We start from the raw sequence: 16680 nt of genomic DNA, 5'->3' as shown, positions 1-16680 counted from the left end.
CATGAATACAAATACACATAATACTTTATAGATGGTTACTTTAAAAATATTTTGAAAACCTTATATCCTTTTGATTCCTCCTCATAATCACAGACATCCCAATAAAATGCAATGATGTAATATGAAAAATTTCAGGGGTGTGAATACATTTTGAAGGCACTGTAATTATTATTTAAGGACAACTGATTTATTCACAGTTCCCGTCTTAAAAAAACCTTGTTGTACATCTAAGGTTTGTGTATCCGAGTTGGTGTCCTGAATATTACATCTAATGTTTGAGAGGAAATAAACCAAGAATGTATCAAATATTTCCACTATGACTCTCAACTGGATATGCTTTAATTACATATTGATTTGTGGCGCTTTTGTTGGTCCCCCATCAGTAGAAATCTTTATTTGAATATCACTCACATAGTGTTTACCCACTCCCTAACCTTTAGGTCGCACACAGTAATTTTTCTGTTCTGACAAGGTGAACTTTAAATGTTTCGCGTCACTTAGGAGACCGAGGATTTTAAATTGTTCCTGGGAAAGCTTGTGTCAATCACAATGCAGTGCAATGACTCCTGCTTTTACCAATAAATCTGTCAGTGATATACTCCACGCCTGCCAGATGCTTTCAATATTTAAACCATGTCATCATCTTAAGCCTCCCATTTTGTGCCTGTCATGTTTGTTTAGTTGAGATGGGAATTATGACAAATTTCATGTCGCTGCTTATGGAATGAGGTAAAAAAAAAAAAAAATTATGCTCCAAGACTGATATTTAGTAAATGCATTCTGTCTTTCTGCTAAAGATCCCATTACGGTCCTCACCCTCAACAAGGCGTAAAGACAAGTGTTTGTTAAGAGCTTGAGTCGTTTATTGGTTAGAGTTACCTAATTAGGTTTCAGTAATACAAGCAAGTACCAGTGCTTTGTGTTCTTCGGCCCACCTCCCCTTCACATTTAGTGTGGTTTCACACATCAAGTGAACAATGCTTGACTGGTAATTTGATCGTGTAGTGGCAGGAAACAAAAAAGGCTTAATGACTTTCTGCTCCATTTACATTTATCTTTTGAGAAGTGCTGTACTTGGCTCTGAGTGCAGACAGCAGTTGACATGCACACGTTTGCAGTAGAGCTTCATTTTTTTTTTTTTGGCCACACTGATACATCGATATTTACACCTTTATTTACTTTCCTCTTCAAGTAGTTGTCGATTGATATTTTGTGGGCTTGTAGGAATTTCTACTTTTTTGATTGTTTTACTTTCTGGATATTAGTTTTAGCCATAGTCATATAAATAAATTAAGAAACAAAAGACAGACGCAAAGAGGCATATTTTTTTCATCTGGTTGAAAAAAGATATTTGCACAAGTCTGACATTAAATCAGACTGAATGACACTTTCTAGGTCAGATGAGCATTAACAAAATTATTCCCATTTGCTAAGTGCCAGAATAATGAGAGGGACATTTTTTATTACTGTGAAATGAAAATTTATGCTTTTAATTATTTTATTTTCATTTTTTACTTGAAAAAAATAAGTGTTTTCCTTCATTAGGGGACTTTTAATCAGTCTGACTGCCCTATATTTGAACTATTATCAAGTCAGAATAAATGTATTGAATTTGGATGCGTTTGTATGATTGCAATTGAGATGACATTTTTGGAGACTTGGTGCTATGTAAGAAACTCAAACTCATTGAAATGGCCTGTATTGTGAAAGAGTTGCCTTGGTGCAAAAAGGTCTTGAGTTTGAAACGTGACATGAGGGTTTTCTGCGTTGAGTTTGCTTGTTCTACCTGTGCATCCATGGGTTCTCCCCGGGTTCTTCAGCTTCTTCCCACAGTTCAGAAACATGGCTCTTCTAGATATGAGTGTGTGTGCATGGTTGTCCTGTGATGCACTGGCGACATCTTCAGAGTGTACTCTGCCCAATGACAGCTGGACAATGGATGGATGGATGGATGCATCACGGTGTGGAAACACACAACGTTGTTTCTGTACACCACTTACATGCTGCATTTGTGTCTTGGCGAATCACTTTAATTCTTATTTGTTTTTAAATGATTCTCTTTGCATATTTTCTTAGGTTTTGTAGTTCCTTCTGTGTGGCTTGTTTCTAACTCATGTGTTGGAGCTTTAGACGTATGGTTTTCATAAATTAGTAATCCATTTCAGTTGCACATTCATCATAAACTTGCTGAATGACTGGGTCATAACTCTCCTGCACAGACCTGTTTGAGTTTGGACTTTTCTTCATTAAAGCTGCTGACTGATCTGTTAAGCAGCAGCCGATTTGTCAGGTTCTCGTCTTGCTGGTGGATTCTGGTCTTGATTTCTTCTTCTTTTATTTTGTCAGCCAACAGCCTCTTGGAAGCGTGTCTTTATTTCACTGGGAATTTTCTTTGTTCTTCCAAACATTAACGTAATTTCACACAACATTTAGTTCTTTAGCACAACCAACTTTCTAGACAGTCGCTCTCAGTGCTGTGTTATCAGCCTGAAAGTATTTAGGGAATTTGTACTGTAAACCACATCTTGAGTGTTTTTAATTTGTTATAATTAGCTTCTTTCACTGTTAGTGTGGCATAATGGATGTCGGATGGTTTCAGCAACTAACACTTTTCAAATAATGGACTCAGTCCAGGAATTTAGATTCGGCCCTTTTCAACATTTTTTTTTTTTTTCCTGTTTTTCACTCAGCATTTATCTCCCTAATTGTTCACGGATCAGCTATATTTAGGTCACTTCCCACCTCTTTGTCATCTCTTTTGAAATTTCAACATCTTTGTCAGACTGCGGGGAAAGCTTAATGAACATAATGATTGGATTTTTCATTTTGTAAAACCAGGCGTCCTGCTTGGCACTTGAAATGACACTGACAGCATTGAGTAGAAGTTGCCAAAAAATTGACTCCTGTTTAAGAAACTTCTGCAGGGCTCGGCTTGGTGTTATGCACCCGAAGTTGCAGATGGAGAAAGTGTTAGGTTTGGATTAGTGTGTTGGGGCTTGGAGCTCTCCAGCGAGAAAACAGAAAACACTGCTCACTTTGTCTCCTCAAGCTGGGAATCCAGGAGTTAGCAGCACTGTCATACTGCTGCTCTGTTTTATAAATAGGTGTTCGTGTTGGACTAGAAAAAGGTGGAGTGAGGTTTTTTTTTTTTTTTTTTACTTTACTTTACAATTTGATGATTTGTTATATAAGCTATAAACGTGTAACACAACATAAAACATGCTATTAGGAATAAAATCTGGAGCCAGATGTTTACTGGTTCAGTCATGACTCAAAGTTTCATCATTGTTGAGAAGCTCAGACAGAATTTCCTTCTTTCCAAGAAAAACAGTCATTAGTCGTTAGAACAACATAACATCTAAAATTAGAAACTGTCTTAAAATGCAGGTGTAGGTTTTGGTCTGTTTTGGGAAACCGTTTTAACACCAGAACTCGACATTCTGATCAATTTCTTTATAACGTGCAGAAAAAAATGAAAACATTTCCAGTTAAATTCTACCTTCATCCACTCCCTCTGTCTGAAGCCAGAAAGAATTGAAGTGGTGGTCTGTTTAGTTTATTACCAGCTTGTTAGGTCTATTGAACTAGTTCAGTGTCTGATTATACTCGGCATAAGTGTCAGTCTATTAAGAGTTAGGCTTTTTGACTAAATCTGTGGGACCTGTGTTTGCATTTTGTCTTAAGCAAATGAACTGAGACACAACTCCAGGTAATCCCTCTCAGTAAAAACAATGACGTCATATATTCAAGGTTACTAATATAGCTTACAATCGCTTTTAAAATTTTCTAACAAGCAAGGCTTCAGTAATTGCTGTGGTTTCAATGTGCGGCCATACTGATTTAAAATGCTAAATCAACATGCATGGCTTGATTTTTTTTTTTTTTTTTCTCATTTGTTTTGGCCTGTTTTTTATCCAGCAGCACTGTATTTTTTGGCTGAAGGTTGTACTTCAATTGTTTGTCCAATCCCTTTTCAGAAGCCAGTTTAAAATGTAGTAATACCGACAGTAATGACTATACTTTATGCCCTTCTCCTTGTTTGTACCTGCTGAAATATTTTACACACAGTCCCCTACTGTTAATCTTTTTGAGCATGCTGTTTTAGTGTTGCATAAATAAAACAACTGGCATATTTCACTGGTCACCCAGGATCCAGGACATAATTAAGCTGGGTTTTGTTTTGTTCCCAGAACAGGATGAAATTTTCAGAGGTAGTTTTTGGTTCATTTCTGCCTGCTTGCATTTAGCCTAGAATTTCTCAGATTATCCTTTGCACTTCTCTTTTTAAATTTCTGGTATCTTTATTTTTTTTTACCTTGTAAATAATTGATAGCAAAATTTAAAAGAACCTTTCTAGTTTAGCTCATGTTATTGCATTCCTAAGATTTGACTTAAATAAATCTTTTAATTAATTTTTATTTTTTTTACTGTAAAAATGTGTGAGAACTGTTAATGGAATGCAAGCTCAATAATATTTTTTAAAGTAAAACTCCTAATAACCCCTCCCCCCCAGCTCAAATAAACCATTAGAGATATAATATGAACGAATCCTAAAAGCTCACTAAAATATACACTCTGCATTATAATAGGTTTAGAGCCATAAGCATATGATGTTAGCAATTGAGAACATATTTCTTTATCAAAGGATTGGTAATAATAACAAAAAGATGTAGTCAACAATGTGATAATTTCCCTGTAAACAGCTGCTGAAATCATCCGGCTACGTTTGGATTTATTTATTTTTTTTAACCTCACGACCAGGTTGAATCTGATTTTCTATGCTCGGCCGTTTCACAAGGGTTTATGCCATCTGGCTTTGAACCCTCCTCAGTACATTCCAGACGGACCACTGAAGTGAGCTGATCCAAGCTCAGAGATAAAACTTATCCAAGTCAAAACAAAAGCTCTGTGGATAACGGCAGTGATTGAAGCGGAGCTTTAAAGGACTCCCACCAGAAGAGAGCAGCGCGGGCCTCCAAGCTTCAGCAGAGCACAGTGAGGGCAGAACCAAAGTGCCATGAACTGCGTAACAACCACAGGAGCCCGGGCTTCAGGTTTCCTCATCTGGAAAAGCCACTGTAGCACTCTACAACTGTGGGAGAAACAGAGGAGGGAATTGTCTGCATATGCTGTCTTGTCTGGTTGTCAGAAGCTGTCCCCTCAAGCACATGCCAGCACTTTTCTTCCTGTGAACGCTACAGTAACTTTACACAAATGACCACACAGGAAAAAGCTCCAGGCAGTCATATAGTTTGTGTTTTTATTGCTAGGAAGTTATTAAAAGAAACTCTGGCAAATTGTGGTAGTTATGTGTGTTAGACACATCTGGAGGAAGAAAAACAGGGTCGCTCAGAAAGAAGATATAACTTATAAAAATGTAACAGTATGTTTTAATACAATACCTAAAAGTTTATACAGAATAATTTTCCTAACAAATAAAACATGTCAAGGATAACAGTCCTATCCTTGATATAGCCAATCACTGTGCATCATGTTCTTAGAAAACCCCAAAAGATTGTCATGCTTCGCTGCTCTTTAAACCTTAAATTGTGATATAAAACTGTAAAATTAAAATTCTAATACTTAGCTTTTATAACTCGCTTTGCAATCACGCCACATAAAGATTATAATGTGCACCTCAGATGTGACAAAAAAATGCAAACCCTTTAGCTCGCTCCCACCCCTGGGAAATACCGTTCCATTGCAGGTTAATGGGTTAACATCATGCTGTGAGGATTCTTCTCTTCAGCAGGTAGAAGGAAGCTTGTTGGAGGATTTAGGAAGATGAATACCGGGCACTTATGAAAGAAAACCCCGAGAGACTTGAGACTCAAACATAGATTGACCTGAAACTTACCTTTGCTAATCTGAAAATGTTAGCAAATGTAAATTTAAGACTGAGTTGAAGAAAGGACATGATTTGTTTATAAGGAGGCAGTTCACTGCTGTAGGACACTGGCTCTTTTGGACTGCAGATTAAGATCAAAGCATGTTCATGCTCTACAAAGGTCCAGTCAAAGTCCAGACCGTTGCTTATTTTTTCCTTATTTTTCATGCAAATACACTGACCTACATCAGGAGTGCTTGTCTTAAATGTTTAAAGTCTTTTTTGTTGCTTCTCATGCATGTCAGTACACATCCAACAACACAAACTGCAGGTGGGACAGCATGTCCCTGCAAGAAGCTTTTGACCTGATGTAAATACCTGTAAAGAGAATTTTTAATAACGGGTTTCTGATCATGTGAAGCTCCTTCGACACTTCCAGTGTAACATTTGCTCACATGAGCTGATGGTTCAGTTGATATATTTCTTCCAGTCCAATAAGGCACATCTCGTGGTGTGTACCACTGAAGCTGCTCGAGACATCTCACTCCAACAGCCTTCCCTTCTGAGTCTCTTTGCTCTCACAGCTCCTTATTTTCATACTGCGTATGACTTCAATGCCATGTCTGTTGTCAGTGAGGCCCGCTGTGTTCCCCACCATCAAGGCCCTGTGCAGCTGCTCCGCCTGCCTCTGGCTCTGCTTGTGTGTGTGGAAGGACTGCAGCGTCCCAGAACAGAGTCATACTGTACGTTCAAATGCTAATAACTGCTAGTGAGAAGAACAGTCTCTTTGAGTCAAGTCACCCCGACTGAACTAAAATTAAGCCTGGGTAACTATTGAATTTTTCATTGCCTTTCTGGTGATTCTGCAGTGTCACATCAATATATATTTAAATAAATGTGTGTGTCTAAGAACATTTTCTCTGAGACAACTTTACTGAATTCATAATGACTTTTAAGGACCTGCATTGGGTCAAATATTTTTAGTGCACTGAGAAACGAGCATTGACTGTGTTTGACTTTTGAGGAGGAGGCACAACATCCAGTGTAGACATCATGTCTTTTACTAAAGTATTCATATCCCTCCACAGTTGATTATGTCTCTGCAGAGTTTTTAGTTTTTATTTGGATTTTATGTTCTACTAATTCTTTTGAAAATGGGAGCCATGGCCTCTGGGGGGCGATAGGGAGTCTTCAGAAAGTTGACATGGACATTAGATTAATAAAATCATAATACATTACCTGATAGTACAAATTTTAACCTCAGAATTCATTTCCAAATAAAATCAGGAGGTAGCCATTTGTGGATAAGAGTTAGAAGTTATTTTTTGTTAACAAGAAACAAATGTAATCCAATTCTTTGTGGACTTTTCTGCCTCAGCCACTAACTGTTTTCTTGTAGTTTTGCCAATTTTGATACCTCCATCCATCTTGCCATCAACTATGACTCACATCCCTGTCCCACATCATGATCCTGCCACCACCATGTTTCATGATGAGGATAACTTGTTCAGGATGTGTTTACTTAATGTCACTTTCAAATTCAAAGTATTTTTGAATTGGTTATCTTTTTGTATTCCAAAAAGTCAACATTTTGACATGCTACTTTCCTTCAGTACACTTCCAACGACTTAATTCCTGGCCCTCAACCCAAAAGGCCAGATTTGTAGAATATAAAACTAGTAGTTTGAGTTTGATCTTCATGCAGCTGTTTATCCCGGAATCTTTTTCTTTCGTTTCAGTATTAAATTTGTCATCCACACTTCATAAAACTGCTTTCACACAGTCCACACATGATTGTACTTTTTCATCTGTTTACAGCTTGACCCGGTTCTGAACTTTTCACTGTTTAGGTTAAAAGGCCCTCATTATTTTCTTTTCATCTCACATATCTAAGATTTGTGATTAACTCTCCCAGTCGTAAACAAGCTGCTGTGCGTCTCTGATTACATGATTAGACGGTAGATATTCAAGCAAGGTTCTCATCTTTTGTTCAGCCCAGCAGGCACACAGTGAACTGTCCTGATAATGGCGAGCGTGACAAGTTTCAGAATGAGATTTGTGCTGAACTGCTGCTGGGACTGAGCACGTATAGGAAGACTACAACCCGAGCCAGAAGCTTTCTGTAAGGATCGACTTCCTGAAGTGAAAAAAAAAAAAAAAAACTGAAGCACTGCTATGCCTGTGCACGTTCCCCAATTAATTGTAGCATCCAGGTTTGACCTTTGCCCAGGTTTCCCATGCTCTCTGTTTGTCTCCATCCTCATGACACGTTTTAACAGGCAGCGGATCCTTGACCTGAGTGAGTTGAGGAGCCAGTAACTGATCATTTGTGACAACAGCCTGGAGGGAGGTCTGCGAGTCCTGATGACCACCGTGCTCCCGACTCGTGTAGCATCGGTCTTCGCGCCTCACTGGTTTTAAAAAACAAGGCAATAAAATCACCACTTGAAGTTGTTTTGTTGCGTCTTTAAATTTTCACAGGCCTCAGCAAACGGGCGTATTTTCTTTGGTGGTTTTGGACACTTCTCATGAGAATAAATCATGCTTGGTTTTCAGCAGGAACATTCTGACTCTATCAAATCCTCGGTTTCTTTCTGGTAGGCTGCTTTGTGCTGCAGCTTTATTAAGCTTTGTTTTGAACATAGCGGTTACTTAAGAGACACAAGGAGGCGCCATAAACATCAGACAGGTACACACTTCGTGTGAAATCACCCCGCGCCCACCCCCCACCCACAAATGTACTTAGCAGCTGTTTCTTTGGAAGTCACTGGAGGGAGGCTGCATGGAAAAAGGAGTGAAGCCAGCTGGGTGGAGAGCAATGGGAAGATTCTTTCCATTTCTGTCTGTCTGATGGAGACATGCTGTTTTTTTTTTAACATGTTTTTTTTTTTACTTTTCAGAGAACCATTCATCTTCAAGTGAGCAGCAGAGTTTATAATATTATTCAGCTCCAATAAGCAAAGGATGCAGTAATGGATTTAGAGATAAATCGCTTCCTTTCTAGAGTAAAACAAACTGTCGTAGTTGATCTTGTCAAATGCAAAAGAAAGTTTTTAGGATAAGAAAACTGGAGAAAAGAAAGTGTTTAACTAAAAATGTTTGTCTAGAAGTCTTTTTCTCACAGTAAACAAAATAACTAGATGTCAGATGTTTTATAATGCCCGAGTTCAACATGTGCTGCACATCTGGACAGCTGTGCTCCATCTTATCAGCACAGTCCAACTTACATGGAGGATTTCTGAATGGTGTTCGTCTGTGTTTAGATTTACGGTTGTGTCCTGGATTGAAAGTACATTGGAAAATAAAGCTTGTCTTTTATTAACAAGAACCCAAAACTGGTTCCTAACAGACACAAAGAATGCAATAAAGAAACATCAGTGTGAACGCTCCCAGCTGTAGTTTCTATGGAGCAGCTTTGGGGTAAAAACCATAATGTGTTTGCATTTCAGAGCGTTATTATTGGGACGCGACGCTGCATATTCCCCAAGCTGACTTCCAGGAAGTTCTCCATGACGACGGGGCTGCGCTCGCCTGGCTCCTGGCCCTACGGCGAGTTGGTATCGTGCACCTAAAGGGGGCGCCTGCAGAGCAAGGTCAAGTGGCCAGACTGGCTGAGAGGATTGGATATCTCAGGCTGACGTTTTACGGGTAAGACTGTTTCCTGGAAGCACATTCAGCACTGTGGCTAAGCATAAAGGTGGTGGAGAATTTTTAATTTAATCACCACGAATGTGTGCTAATGTTACAAAAATGTTGGGCTTTTACTGTTTCATTCATACTACTCTCTTGAAAGGCTGGATCGCTTTTACAACAAATACCTTGGAATATTTTTTTTTAAAATTACAGTTGGATGCACAAAGTTAAATTTAATGTGAAGTAAATAGTAATACTTATGGGCTCTGAGTATTCATCCTTCCCCACGGTCTTTAGAAAATGTTCTAAGAAAACAACCAGTTTTAATAAACTTTACCAATTCTGATTATTGGGGGTTACTGTATACCCTATAGTGATTTTGTTTGACCCTGAATTGACTAGAAAACTTGTGCATTGTTTTTTTTTGTTGTTTTTTTTTTAAGGTGAAAATTATTCTACGTTGAAGAAAGTAGATGAAATGCATCTTAATTATTTACTCTTATGATGAGTACATGCAAACTTCTCGACATTCAAAAAAAGAAGTCAACCTTTTTAAGCACAGAAGTATTTAAAGCGTATGCACGAGTCATTCATCTATTGCTTTGGGTTCATATTGACTCCAAAAGTTGAGCTTACTTAGTATCTCTTAGCCTTTTTCAATCACAACAGTTTATCACTTTGACTTGCTGCAGGGCTGATTGTTTGAGGACAGAGACGAGGAAAACAAACTACAAGTATTCCATCTTTCCTGAGGAATATCCTGGTGCACTCAGCTGCAACTGGAGTTTGAATCATAAAGCTCTTCCACCAGCAGGAGATGAGCTCATTCTGCAGGAAGTGAAAAGTCGGCAGATGAAAACTAAGAGTCTGCCACGAGAGAAGTTGGTAATGACTCGAGCTTCGTCCAGAACGAGGCATACAAACAGAACATTGAAGATAACTTTAGCTCATTAGTGCTCGACTCATGCTGCATCTCAATGAAGGATCTACTTAAGAGTCTACAGTCTGAGCATTCCTGTGAAGCTGCCCGGTTTCCCCTCAGGGATCCCTCCAAAGTTCATCTCATCTCATCCTTTTCTCCTCGCTGCCTAATTGTCGTTGCTGATCTTCTGTTGCCAAAGTGGAATAATTAAAGTGGGGTTTATTAATGAATGTTATCTTTGTCCTCAGGCATACATGGCAGGTCCAGGACAAATCCATGGCAAACAATGTGGCGTACACTTCAGGGAAGCTGAGCCTGCATACAGACTATCCAGCTTTACACTTTGCACCTGGGGTGAGTAAAATCTTTCTTAAGTGCCGTTTAGAGGATTAAACAGGAACGGGATCAGCGATGAATCATGTCTTGGCATTTGGCCTCCATGACTTCAGAGCCTTAAAGGGAGCATTTGCTCGGCATGTGTGCCTCGGTCTGCTGTAGGTGCAGTTCCTGCACTGCATTAACCAGGCGAAGGAAGGAGGGGAGAGCGAGGCGGTGGACGGCTTCCACATGGCCGAGCAGCTGCAGCGAGAAGATCCGGAGGCCTTCCGGACACTCACCTCGCTCCATGTGGACTTCACCGACACTGGGACGGACTACTGCGACTTCATGCTGCAGTCCAAGAACCGCATCATCGAGTAAGTATCGATGAGACGTCAGGTGACTGTTTCACAATACACACACACACACACACACACATCTGATTTGGTGGTACATCGTGTAACTGTAAGAGTGAGTGTGTGTGTGTACAGTTATTTCATTTGGAATGGAGACACTGCCATCTGCTGTTCAGAAATATTAAAAACCGATATGTATTTTCTTTGTGACTCTAAAAAAAGATGCGTTCAGGGCCCTTGGATTTTGAACCACAATATAAGTCTTTGGAATATGGATGAAACATTCATGAAAATTTGGGATGTGTTGATCTGTTTGTTCAAATCTACAGGTTCACAGCATATTTACTTGTTCCTTTATGTGAACGTAATGAGGTGATTATAAATTACTTTGACTGAAAACAAATTTGCTCAGTTCACTGAATCAAAATTTGCTCAGTTGCTCAGCTTCCATGATTATTGAAATAACTGTCAATTAATTTAGAAATGGATTAATTAACTAAAGTATAATGACTCTGAAAATAGTCACTTACTTAAAGAACAACACCCTCTTTGTAAATATGTTCATTAGCCCTTAAACTGTTGATGTTTGGTCAAACAGAAAGTATGAAGTTTTTCACATGTTGATGTTAGAAGTGGATTTTTTTCACTGCAGACGTACCTTTACACTAAAATAACACTGTTATTGCATGTCAGGCAAAAAAAAAAGAGTTTATTTTACTTATAAAAGGAATTTAGCTATATGTTTGATTTTTATTTTGCATTTTTGATATGGTACAAAACTGACTTCAATCTAATCTTCAGAATAATCAATAGATTATTGAAATATTTAGCAGCTGCAGCTCTACATGTTATAGGTATAAAGCAGGATGTTTAAAAGCATTACAGTTTAAGTTAAATAGGGTCCTGGAAGAAAATTGTTTCAGCTCCAAACATCGAAACTCACCAAAGTCTAATCATGTCCTTCTGTAATATCTCTAATCAGCGTTGACTCTGAGGGAAAAGTCACAAGAATCAACTACAACAACGCCACCAGAGACTCTGTGCTGGACCTCCCGTTACACCAGGTCCAGCCCTTCTATAGAGCCCTGAGGGCCTATGTGGACATCATGAACAGGCCGGAAAACGTGGTCACCTACACCATGAAGCCAGGTCAGTGGGTCACTTTGAAAATGAAAAGTTTGCCTATAATTTATTTACCTGACCAACACAAAATAGATCATTGAAAGATTCAGTTTCAGAATCAGACTGTATTGATCCCAATGGAGAATTTATTTGTAGCCTACCGGGCCATACATTTATCTCAAACATTCATCTACTAACCAAAATCATTAATTCTGTGAAGAAAAAAAATATGCTGTATAAATACAACACAAATACATATAAAAAAAATAACAAAAGCTGTGGGCATCAAATACATTCGACAGCCTAACTGGAGAAAGAATAAAATACTCAAAGTAAAGATTAGTTCTGGACTTGGGCATAAGTGTCCAGAGGGACAACACACTTTTCTGATAGCTAAAAAAATATGCACCTCCATTCATTATTCCACCTTTATTTATCAAGAAATCTTAGGAAAATAAATCTAAGTTTGTGTTGTAATCAACATTCTGTAGAGATTTACAAAAAGCAAGGGCAGTGTGTTTTCAGAGAGAAGGACGTTGTTCTGCAGGCTACTGCAGCTTGTCGTAAACATGGTGAACAACATCTTTGTCATCGTTAAGGTCACGGTGGCATTAAAACGTCACTGCCGTCTCTGTCACAGCTGGCCAAATCAAGTTACCAATGTCTAGCAAAAGCCATGACATGCATCTGTGCTGCATGTAGCAGCTGAGATTCAGGACATTAATGTGCAGCAGGATGGATCTGTTGGCTGCCACTGCATTATTTCAAGCAGTAAACGTCCAAACCATTGGTAACCTCTGTGTCCTCTGTATTCACTGAAGGACTTTCCTCCAATAAAAAATAAATAAATAAAAATCTTCAGCCAGATTTTCATTATTAGATGGATAAAACCGGATTTGTTTCTGCCATGTCCTGAACTTTAAATGATGCCTGACCTTAAGCTTCTTGACGTTTAGCCTTTCTGGTTTGTGTTATACATTACCTGCACAAAACCGTCTCAGATCAACAGCAAACACTCATGTCTGATCCTGCGTGTTTTATTCCAGGTGACATTGTGACCTTTGACAACTGGCGTCTGCTGCACGGCAGGAAGAGCTACATCAGCAGGCCAGACAGGCTGCGACACTTGGAGGGTGCCTACTTGGACTGGGACGAGGTGATGTCTCGTCTCCGGATTGTCCGCAGAAATGTCCACGGGGACGCGTGGGCGTCGGACAAAAGGTCACATTTACATAGAAAGATTTAAAGCCTCTTCTAGCATCTGAAAATTCAATTAAAACTACACATTGGTCTTAAAAAGTGCTGACAGAATCAATATGTTAAAATACTAGATGGCAAGCTAAAAGCAAAGTATATTTAATATTCAGAGTTTGAAGCCTGAAACTTGTGCAACACAACAATGCAACAACAAATATGCCTGGTCTATAGATTTAAAAGGTGCCTTTGGAGTTTTTTTTTTAAATTAAACCTAACTATGCTTCATAGACTATCCAGGGTATTTCACATAAAAATAAGCTCTAATTTATTATTTTTAAATGTTATTCCCTGTTCTGATTTGTCAAAAAAGAAAGGTTATTTTTAAAGAAATCATGATTCCTTGCATCACAAAGATATTTTGACAAAATGTCCTAAGATCTGAAGTTAATTGCAACAAAGTGCATATTTTTCTCTTTGTAAACAAGCTGTCATGTTTCTCGTGCATCCATGACTATATTCACACAGGTACTTTTTTTTTTTAAATGGAAAAATGAATATGGCACATTTTTCTTATAAGAGCTAATTTGAAAGAAATTGGTTTTGGTTTATTTATGGGCAGCTCTGGTCTCAAAGTGGTGCCATTTGTACTTTTAATGGTTTAGTGTGAAGTTAAACAGCCATGTGTCAAACCAGTTCCTGCAATAAATCTTACAAAAAACACAAATTTAAGTGCGTTTTGTCAAAAAAAAAAAAAAAAAAAAAAAATACAACAGCTTCATTTAGGACAACTTTATTATATTGCCAAAGCTGTACATAGTCTATAAATACCTTTTTTTTTTTTTTTTTACCTCCAAGTACTGGAATACTTACACCTGGCATCTCCTTACTGTTTCCCTCCCTTTCTCAGCCAGTGAGAACAATAACAGAGATGAATTGTAATATTCCAGATTTAAAAAAAACAAACAAAAAAAACTTTGTAGCCAAAGCAGAATTCGCAGATCAGTTGTAGAGATGAAACATCATCTTCTCAATGACGTCCTGAAATTTCTACCTTGCACAGTTAAGTTACTAAAAATACAAGCATGTCAGGATTAAAATAAAAGCTCTTCCAGTGATATTACTGTAGCAATATATTGCTGATCAGGAAACTGTTCACCATGTGACCACACACACACACACACACACACTGTGGAATGGGCCTATTTTTCACCGTCATGGAACAAAGAGAACTTAAAGACAAAATCTCCTCAGAGTCAGTCATGATTATACATGTTGGCTTGAACACGTCTGAAGGGTCGATCACATGACAGAAATCCGATTACAAAAGTCATTTTGAGACAAAATTAGAATTTCTGTCATTGTTCCATCTTTACATCTTTACAGTTTTGGATTCTGGATTTGACTTTGATTTCCATGATCCAAAACCCCCTCAGGTTTTCTGTCGGCTGCTCATCACAATTTAACATTTACATTCAGCAACTCACTTTCTGTTTAGCAGAAAATTGTATCATTTGTACTTTTTAAATTGGGAGGTTTTCAAACTAATTGATATAAAGTAAAGCCTGGACAGCTAAGTCAATTCAACCCTTCATAAATTCATACATTCGTTTCGTACCCAAGTTTTCTGCTGCCAAGAGCATCAAAAGTAAGAAGTCCCACCATTTTCAGTCCATGAACACATTTTGGTTGAGAGAAGTCTAAGCAAAAATAAGTCGGGGACATGTTTGGTATAAATTGTGGAAATCTTGTAGTTCCTGCAGTTTCTGTTGGATTCTAAACTATTTCTACCAAGGAATGTGATGCGTCTACTTGTTTTAGTACAAGCATAATTGAGATTATGTTAAAGCAGGAGAAATGTGCAAACTGAAGCAAGAAACAACTAAAAATGGAAAATTGGGGAAGTAAAAACTGCTTATTAAACTTTTTAAAAAACAACTTTGTTTACGCTTAATTTATTAAACTGCTGCTGCACTTCTCAAATGCTGCTTTTCATAAGTGAATCCATAAATCTGTCCATCAAATCAAAACTTAAGAAGCTAATTTTTGCTCTGAAAAATGTTAACCTTCAAATAATGCAGATAGAGCTGGCTGTCTTATGTTACACGCAGACTAATGTTGCTGCTTGCAGAGGATGTTCTGTCTACCGGTTGAAGTTGGAAGTGAATCTAACTTTAATGATAAACCACCTTGAAATGTTCAGTTTTCTGTCTTGTGACTGACCGATAATTAACCATGGAGGACACTTTGACCAGTCATATCACACTGTATATTCAGTAAACACACAATAGAAAAAAAAAACAAAAAAAACATCTTACATTCTTCACCCTGTGGGAGCCAAGAGAACCCGACTCTGGCAATGGCTAACTACTTAAGTATTGCACATCAAGCAAATCAACATTTTGTAACTTTTTTTTTTCCAGAAAAATGTACAGTCTAAATGCATATATTAAATAAATACTATATATAGAAATATATATATAATATTTATTTTCATCCTTATAGTAACATGCAGTTAATACCAGAGGAGCACAGACGAGAAGTTTTACAGCAGAACTAGAACAGTTATTCAGCCTGGTGGGCAAGAGAACACATCTGAGAACACCGAAAGTATTTTAGGACCAAACACCATTAAGAAGAGTTTACATGCGGTGCTCTAGTGCAGGATGCAGCTGCTTTGTCACTGCACTCTAACAGGGTCTCCCGGATGCTTCACCAGTTTCAACTTGGACAAACTGGGACTTTACAGTAATCACACGTCACAGAATAACACAGAGCTGTATGGAGGCGAGCAGGAGATGATGAGCTGCTGCTGCTGCTGCTGCACAGGACCTGCATGCAGCCTGTGGCTCAGACCTGGCGTCGCCGAGGCCTTCACACAGAGCTGACGAATTGCTTCTCTGATGCCAAGGAGCAAGCAAATGTGGAACTAGTTGGGTTCGGAACATCAGGACAACGACGGAGAATGTTTGGAGTTATTTACACGACATCAAGGACCAAACATGTCTACACAACTGGATCTAAAAAGGATCACAGGCTCATATTTACACAGGAGGAGGGAGGGGGAGCAGGGATTGTGTGCTTAGGTTTAAATTTGGGGATTGTCTGGTTAAAGAGAGATGAAGTTCAAGTAGAGAGGCACACTGAGGATGAGGAAGGAGGTTGGGAGGGGGCAGGGGAGCAGGAGGAGTCGACTAGCTGGGAAGGGGTCTTGGTGAGAGCAGCTTGGGTTTTCCTTCCGCTTCCTTCCCCTTCACAGCCGCCACGTAGGAGAAGAGGCAGAGGACAGAGTAACAGATCTGATGTGC

General features: G+C 38.6%; 2 protein-coding genes and 1 long non-coding RNA gene across 31 annotated transcripts in view; 2 read left to right on the top strand and 1 right to left on the bottom strand.

Moving 5' to 3' along the window:
- The window catches only part of bbox1 (butyrobetaine (gamma), 2-oxoglutarate dioxygenase (gamma-butyrobetaine hydroxylase) 1), a 26407-nt gene extending 12082 nt beyond the window's left edge, over positions 1–14325 (top strand). Inside the window, exons 4-8 of the mRNA XM_015044962.1 lie at positions 9277–9475; positions 10631–10736; positions 10881–11077; positions 12039–12205; positions 13225–14325. Coding sequence (XP_014900448.1) covers positions 9277–9475; positions 10631–10736; positions 10881–11077; positions 12039–12205; positions 13225–13424 — 869 coding nt within the window. The 3' untranslated portion in view covers positions 13425–14325. The remainder of the gene's footprint in view (positions 1–9276; positions 9476–10630; positions 10737–10880; positions 11078–12038; positions 12206–13224) is intronic.
- Positions 7853–8277, top strand: LOC106955017 (uncharacterized). The gene is made up of 2 exons (XR_001426483.1): positions 7853–7949; positions 8107–8277. It is a non-coding gene; the product is annotated as an uncharacterized LOC106955017 (long non-coding RNA).
- madd (MAP-kinase activating death domain) overlaps positions 14222–16680 on the bottom strand; it is a 47587-nt gene continuing 45128 nt past the window's right edge. For 22 of the 29 annotated variants that reach the window (XM_015044936.1, XM_015044929.1, XM_015044933.1 and 19 more), the window contains one exon: positions 14222–16680. In XM_015044936.1, coding sequence (XP_014900422.1) covers positions 16567–16680 — 114 coding nt within the window. In that variant the 3' untranslated portion in view covers positions 14222–16566. The other 7 variants (XM_015044948.1, XM_015044949.1, XM_015044951.1 and 4 more) reach the window with 1 other exon arrangement.

The sequence above is a fragment of the Poecilia latipinna genome, unplaced genomic scaffold, assembly GCF_001443285.1.
Source record: "Poecilia latipinna isolate Pla-1442-1.1 unplaced genomic scaffold, P_latipinna-1.0 Scaffold698, whole genome shotgun sequence".
NCBI lineage: Eukaryota > Metazoa > Chordata > Actinopteri > Cyprinodontiformes > Poeciliidae > Poecilia > Poecilia latipinna.
This window is presented reverse-complemented; position numbering and strand designations above follow the sequence as displayed.